General features: G+C 42.2%; 1 protein-coding gene across 3 annotated transcripts in view; it reads left to right on the top strand.

Annotated features, from left to right (window-relative positions):
- The first annotated feature begins 914 nt into the window (after positions 1 to 914).
- DGKG (diacylglycerol kinase, gamma 90kDa) overlaps positions 915 to 8,129 on the top strand; it is a 281,772-nt gene continuing 274,557 nt past the window's right edge. For all 3 annotated transcript variants that reach the window (XM_006884101.1, XM_006884102.1, XM_006884100.1), the window contains exon 1: positions 915 to 981. In XM_006884101.1, the coding sequence (XP_006884163.1) occupies positions 915 to 981 (67 nt within the window). The remainder of the gene's footprint in view (positions 982 to 8,129) is intronic.

The raw sequence follows: 8,129 nt of genomic DNA, 5'->3' as shown, positions 1-8,129 counted from the left end.
CTTTGGAGAGGGACATCATGCTGGGTAGAGTGGAGGGACAGCGCAGGAGGGGAAGACCCTCTATGAGATGGATTGATTCAGTGACTGGGGTAATCCGGATGGGTTTGTCAGAGGCAATGAGATTGGCACAGGATAGAGCACGGTTTACGGCTGTTGTACATAGGGTCGCTATGCGTCGCAAACTACTCGACAGCACATAACAACAACAACAATCCCATATATCTTTCTTCAAGGCCCATTTGAATGTTCATGTACAGGAATGAATGGGAAAAGGCCTCTGGTGGCTTAGTGGGTACAGAGTTGCACTGATAACCCCACAGGTGGTGCCTCCCTATTGGTTCAAATCTGCTAGCAGCATCTTGGAAGAGAGATGGACAATATCTTCTCATCCCATTTAAGCTACTAGAGAGTCAGCTGTGATATGGTTCTGACTCAACAGCAAGGAGTTTGGTTTGTTTTGGTTAATTTGTTGTTGGGCTTTTAAAAAATGTATTTTAACACAGGCACTTTAGAAAAAAGTCTTGACATTGACTCCTCAAAGGTCTTAGCCACTGAAAACCCTGTGGAATGCAGCTATACTCAGATGCATGTGGAATCACATGAGCCAGAGTCAACTGGACAACTGCTGGTGTTTGTATCCTGATGCTCTTGCTCACAGTGCTTCTGTTTGTTTGTCTTTTGCTTTTATATAGGAAGAACCCGGATCTCTGAATCTGCCTTGACCGACTGTTGCCTGAGGAACTGTGTCTCACCCTCTGGGAGCGGTTGCCACTGCCATAGTGGGTCCTCTGAGAAGTCTCCACAAGGGCTGCATCGTATATCTGCAATGAGTGAGGCCCTGGGCTGGACCATGGCTTTGCCTTGGTGAACAAAAATCCATTCCTGGCCTCAAGGCGTTCACACACAAGATAAAGATGAGTGAAGAACAGTGGGTCTCCCTCACTCCAGAGGAGTTTGACCAACTCCAGAAATACTCAGAATGTGAGTAAACAGATTGATCTCCTGTGGGGCTGGCTTTACTCTCGATTGAGGAGTTAATTTTCTGCAGTGTAATCATTGCATAATCTTGAGAAACTTAGTGTTAGCTGCACGCGGCCTCTGGCTTCTTGAAGAGAGGCAGCTTGTGGTGTTCTTTTTGCCCCAAGTTTGGGTTGGCAGAGCGGACTTACCAGATGAACTGGGGGTCTCTGGCCCAGAATTTGCCAGCATTTGGGCATGCTGGGATGGATGTCTTTCATTGCTTTTGTTCAAACATTCTTCTAGGTCATATAGCCCTGGTGTGTCCACTTGCCATACAGGAGTAACATGTGGTTGCTGTGAAGCTACACACTGATGTGCCAAATGTATTAATGGTTACCCATGGCAGACAGTGTCTGGTGGAGCTCCCTGAATAAAACAAGCTTGGAAGCAGGAGTGGCATCCACTTCCGTAATAGCTTGCCTCCAGAAACCCTATGAACCTGGAGAGAGGATGAAATACACACAAGTGTTGAGGACTTTCGTTCGTAGGGTCACTATGAGTCGCCCATGACTCAACGACACTTAACAATAACAGTCATTGTAGATAAAAGGTTGAGCTTGGTAGCATGCATTTCCTTATAAACCCTGAATTAGTGTCTTTGAACACAAAAGCATATTTATTTTTAGGTTCTATAATTAATACAAGTTTATCATATAAGTTTAGAAGATAAGGGAGAAAAATAAAGAACTGTATATAAATCCTAGATAAGTTCTATTCACATTTTCTAGAGGCTCTTTTTTATACATAGTTTATGCACTACACATTGAATATCTTTTTTTTTTTTGCTAATATTGTTAGTCATTAAAAACTCTTCATAGCCGCACGTGGTAGATTACAATATGGTTTGGTGTTGTGTGGTGTTAGGGGTTGTTTGTTTTTTTTTTCAATTTGGCAAAATAAGTTTTACTAAGGTTTATTAAGGCAATAAAAGAGAGGCATAGCTAGTGAAAGGCTGTGCAAAAGAGTTAAAGTGAAAAGAAAGGTAAGGGAGAAAGGATTTCCAGAAAGACAAGGGTGAAATCAAACCTTAAAGCATACTGTCAGCAGAAAAGGAAAGAAAAAGCAGATTACAGTGAACTCTTGTGCTTAGATCCAGTGGTGTCTTTCAGTAATATGCCAAATTCTTATATATTACTTTTTCTTAATTTTGTTCTGAAAAGGCATTGAGTGTCTGCTTGGGGCTATTTGTTTCCCATTGGCTGTTTCTAGGGACCACCTCAGTGGTGGTGAGATTACTCAGCTATGCCCACTATCATGTTGTTGTTGTTATTGTTGTTGTTGTTGTTAGGTGCCATCTAGTCGAGTACAACTTGTAGCAACCCTATGAACAAAAGATCTGAACCCAGTCCTGTCCTTTGCCATCCTCACTCTTCCTGATACACAAAGGCCCATTGCAGCAGTCACTGTGTCAATTCACCTGGTTAAGAGTCTTCCTCTCCTTCGCTGACCCTCCACCCTTCCCAACATCATGTCCTTCTCCAAGCAATAGCCCCTCCTAGCAACATGCCTGAAGAATGTGAGGCAAAGCCTCGTCATTCTTGCCTCCAAAGAGCACTCCGGCTGCACCATCTTCAAGACATATCTATTCATTTTCTTGGCCGTCCATGGGATGTTCAGTGCTCTTCTCCAATAGCACAGCTCAAAGGCATCTTCTTCTGTCATCCTTACTCATTGTTCTAGTCTCAAATTGCTGTCAAATCTGCCTTCAGCTCACGGCAAGCTCATACACAGCTGATCAATTCATTACCAGTTCTGTACCATCCCCATGGTCAACTGTGGATTGCACCGCTGTGATCCAGAGAACTGTCACTGACTGAAGTCTAGAAGCAAACAGCCGGGCCTTTCTTCTTCGCTTTCCTTAGTCTGGAAGCTCTGCTGAAATCTGTTTAGCCTCAAAGCAACACACAAGCCTCCACTCACAGAAGGGTGGTGACTGCACGTGTGATTTACTGGCCTAAAACTTTGCCTGGTCTCCTGCATGGAAGGCAAGAATGCCACCACTCAAGCCCCTCTCTCTTTATCCTTCTGTCTTTTCTTAATCATTAATTTTAACAGGAATCTGCCTGACCTCTGGCTTGGCACTCTGTGCACACGTGCCGAGTGGCATTTATTGTGCAGTGGCATGAGCTTTCTACATTTCTGCCTGTCTTACAGAGCACTTAGGCTTGCTGTCTGCTCCACCCTCTGTTTAATCACCCTCTCCATTCACATGACTCTCCAGGGAGCCTTCATAAACCACCAAGCCTGACACCTGTCAGTCTACCTTCCAGAGCTCATGCAGGTGCCTGTGCATTTGCCTTCATGACAGCCCCTACAACCCAGCCACCAGCCAGGCAGCTCATGTGAACAGCAGCACTGGTCTAGAAATCAGGATTATTTCCTTTGCTGAACTCTTGTTCTGTGCCATGTACCAGCCCATAATACCCCTGAGTCTCAGTATCCTCTTGTGTAAAATGAGAGAGAAAATAGTGATCTGTCCCCAGTGGTCCTCTCCAGGCCATTCTGTGACTTCATGTGCTCCCTAAGATAAAAAGGAGCCCCTAAGATTATAGGTTAGTTTTCTTCCTGGGACCTTTTCTTTGATGGGCTTTCTGGGACCCTGCGAGCCTTTGATGATTTAGAGAAACTCTGTGAAAAGTATTGACAAGAAACAAGGAATCACCCTCCAGGGTAAATTCAATTTAATTCAGCTTGCTTTGTAGGTCAGCAAAGTACCAGGCCCTGTCAGGGATGAAAAAGAAGCCGAGAGAGAAGGCCTTTCCTGGAGGAATCAGAATCTTGTTAGAGGTCAGAAATACACTCCTGACCCTGGCAGAGATCAACTTTGAGGTAACAGGCAAATGGCTGCTAATAGAGGGGGCACACATGAACACATAAATGAGAAGGGAATTTCAAATCGGGAAGGTGGGTCTGGTGGGAGGACTTAGATGGGCAAAGTTTATGAAGGAAAGAAGTCTGAAAGTTGTACATTAGCTTTTGAGTTTTTTTGCATTGCCATTGAGTTAGAACCAGCTCAAAGCTGACCCTCTAGCTGGTTTACGAGGCTGTACATCACATGGGACGAGACCTGCCCATCTTTCTCCCATGGAGCCACTGGTGAATAGAGGGAAACAATGGAAGGTCAGGTAGAGGGCCACGGAGGAAGAGACTGTTTCTAATGTGATGAGGAGAGCTCTCTGCTAGAATGGATGGAGGAGGATAGAAGAGGCTGGGACGGCCTCAGGGCATCAAGGTGTGGGTTTGGGGTTGAGGTAACAAAAGCTAAGCTTAGAGTCATAAAACTGGATGCTGTGTACAGAGTGACTCAGACCAGGATGCTGTCAAATTAGGATGATCAGACAAGGTCTTTTGGATGAGATCTAGTGGAACTGAAGAAATAGAAAAAGCTGATAAAGAGCAACAGTGAACAAATGCTAAGTTTTTAAAAAATTGTGGCAGAAGGATCATCTTTACTAATTGTTATGTTGCTTTTGTTATGTGCCGTTGAGTTGCCTGTGACTTGTAGTGACCTTGTGTACAACAGCCCTAAACCCTGATCTTAGCCTCTGCCAATCTCACTGTCTGTGACACACCTACCCCCCCATTACCCCAGCCACTTCTCATTGAGGATCTTCCTTTCCTGAACTGTGCCTCCACCATCCCAAGCATGACGTCCCTCTCCAAGGCCTGGTTCCTCCTTGCAACATGTTAAGACAAAGCTTCAGAATCCTTACCTCCAAGGAGCAGCCCAGTTTCACCTTCTCTAGGATGAACGTATTTGTTCTGCTACCAGTCCATGGTATTTTCAATAGTCTTCTCCAGCACCACAGCACCAAATCTTCTATCCTCCCTAGTCATTGTCCAGCTTTCTTATGCATAGCAAGTGAGTGTAAAGACCATGGCCTGGATCAGGCACACCTTAGTCTCTCTTCAGTACTTTAGAGAGGTCTCTCAGAGCAGACTTTCCCAATGCAATACATCTTTTAATTTCCTGGCTGCTGGTGCCAAGCATGTTGATTGTGGAGCCATGAAATGGAAGTTGTCAACAATCTCAGTCTCTTCACCACCTATCTTGATGCTGGCAATCGGACCACTGGTGAGAATCTTTGTCTTGATTGAGCTTCAATCAATATTGAAGACTGCAGTCCTTGACCTTCTAGAACAAGTGCTTCAAGTCCCCCTCAGTTTCAGTAAGCAGAGTTGTGTCATCTGTATGACTCAAAATGTTGATGAGTCTACCTCCATTCCTAATGCCACATTTCTCCTCATAGAGCCCAGCCTCCTGGATAATCTGTTGTGCATATAGATTGAAAGGTATGGAGACAGGATGCATCCCTGGTGTATACCCTTCCCAATTTTGAACCATGCAGTATTTCCTTGCTCTGTTATATACATTTTTTTTTTCATTTCTAAATATAAATCTTAGAGTTCCTTAAGATGACATCAGAAATAAAACCCAACTCTGATATCAAGTGTGTTTAAAAAGCTGTTTCAAAGGCAGAGAAACAAGCAAGAGTGTGGCAGTGAGGAAGTTTGAAGATGGAGAATTGTCCATTGAAGAATGGAGGAAAAGAGAGAAAGCAGCTGGCGAAAATGATCCACAAAAATGCATACCACCTGTGGTTGGTTTTAGGTGCCAAGCATAATGCCCTTCTCCAAGGACTGGCTCCTCCAAAAAACATCCCCAAAGTATGTGAGACAAAGTTTCACCATCATTCCTTCCAGGGAGCATTCTGGCGGCACCCTCTCTAAAACAGACTGGTTTGTTCTCTTGGTCATCCATAAGATATTCAGTACTCTTCTCTAACACCACTCAAAGGTATTGATTCTTCTTCTGTCATCCTTAGTAATTGTCCAACTTTGAGATAGATGCATGGCAAATAATTGAGAACACTATGGCTGGTGTCTTTAAAATACACCATGGATTTTAAACTGACATCATTGCTCATTAACACTTTGGAGAAGGCAGACTTTTTAATGATACACATATCTGATCTCCTGACTGCTGTGGTAACAGCAAGGGATTGAGGATCCAAGTTAGATTAAATCATTTACAGTTTCTAGCTTTTGTTCATATATCACGAAGATGCTATTGGCCTGGTGATGAAAACTTTTTTCTTGATATTAAGGTGCAATCCAAATTGAAGGGTGAAGCCTTTGATCTTCTACAGCAAATACTTTGAGTCATCCTGACTTTCAGAAAGCAAGATTGTGCCATTTGCATATACCACAGTTTGTTGATGATTCTTCCTCTGATCCTGATTCTACATTCTTCTTCAGAAAGTCCAGCTTCTTGAATGATTTTTTTCAGTATATAGGTAGAATAGGTGTAGAGAAAGGATGGAACCCTGATACACACCTTCCTTGATTTTTTTATTCACTTTTTCCTTTTTTTTTTTTACAGTTTGTATACATTGTGTTTCATACAATCATTCTCATGCATTCTGTTTATAAAATCAATCATCACTGAACCCTGCCCATCATTACTGCAGTGTTCCCTTGCTCTGTTCAGACAACAAACAGCCTTTTGGTCTAGGTATAGGTTTCCTGTAAACACAATTAAGAAATGATCTGGGATTACCTCTCTTCATATGGGGGGAAAAATGACCTGATTTGGAGAACAACTTGAAAGAGTGGATTATTTCTTAAAGAGAACAAAATCAACCCATTTCTATTGTCACAATTAAGATAAAAATGAAGCTTCTGGAAAATGAAAGAGAAATTCCAGATTTCAAAGTGAGTTTCACCTAGATTTATAAATTCATGGAGAGGAATAGCCTTTCTATGAGAAAAAGCAGCTACCAATTCACTAGGAGGGGAAAGATGGTGAACTACCATGAATTCATCACCATAGAAATCTCCAAAATGGATGCAAACAATGTTCTTAACATTTAGGTAACCAGTACTGTAGCCTACTTGGGGTACAAAAAGTGTAATTATTACAACCACTGACTTTGAGATACTTTGCTTCTCAATAATTGTTGTTTACATGGAGAGTGGAGTGAAACTGATGATTTTTTCAAGAGTTACCCTGCCCCACAAAAAATTTACCACCAAGTGTCGGTTTGTTGTATGAGAAGAGAGATGGATGGACTGCGATGTTATGAAAGTATGGGTGGTTAAATAGGGTTTTTTTAAATTTTTTTTTATTTTGGGGATTTTTCCCAGTAGTTTATTTACAAAATTTTAATACAAATTTGAACAAAATCTTTCAATTTCCCTCCCTCTTCTACCCATCAAATTGTACAACCCAATGATTAATCCCCACTTCTTCTTGTACATCCACATCCCTCAGCTTCCAGCCTCTTCCATCCCTCCTGGATCCTAATACTCATTCTACAATAACGGTCTTATACTATATTTATCCTTGTGGGACTGAGTTAGTTCACTCAGCGTAATGCTCTCCAGTCCCTCCCAAGTTAGGTAATAATTTACAAAGTTATTGTTCCTGTGTGCTGCATAATATTCCATTGTGTGAATGTACCATAATTTCTCAATCTGTTAATTTATGGTTAGACATTTGGGCAGTTTCCTTGTTCTTGCGATGGTGAATAATGCTGCTATGAACATTGGTGTACAAATCTGTTTATGCCTCAGTTCTCATATTCTGAGTGTATATTCCAAGCAGTGGAATTGATAGGTGGGGGTGGTGGGGTGGAGAGGGTGGTACATGAATCACTCTCACCATGGGTTGAGCCCATATCTTCTTTATGGGAATTCTCCACAGAACCACTACTGTACTGCTAATGCATAATGGATGCCAGGAAAGAGACAGAGGTAAATGAGACATGGTACTTTTTGCTGCCACTGTAGATGGATAAACTTACTGTTTATGTCTATCTGTAAAGTGAGGGCCAACTAAACAAGAACAAGCTGGGTCATAAGGTATTTCTGTGTTCAACTTTTTGAGGAAGCGCCAAACTGCCTTCCAGAGTGGTTGTACCATTTTACAATCCCACCAACAATGTATAAGAGTTCCTTTCTGGCCACATCCTCTCTAACATCTATTAATTGCTGCCCTGTTAAACTTTGCCACTGTTACTGGAGTGAGATGGTACCTCATTGCGGTTTTTTTTTTCTATAATTATATTTTATTAATTTTCATAAACATTTACAGAGATTTTGGGCTT

The sequence above is a fragment of the Elephantulus edwardii genome, unplaced genomic scaffold, assembly GCF_000299155.1.
Source record: "Elephantulus edwardii isolate Elephantulus edwardi_28Jun2011 unplaced genomic scaffold, EleEdw1.0 scaffold00031, whole genome shotgun sequence".
Classification (NCBI taxonomy): Eukaryota; Metazoa; Chordata; class Mammalia; order Macroscelidea; family Macroscelididae; genus Elephantulus; species Elephantulus edwardii.
Note: the sequence above shows the minus strand (reverse complement) of the source record. Positions and strands in the feature narration are given on the sequence as shown.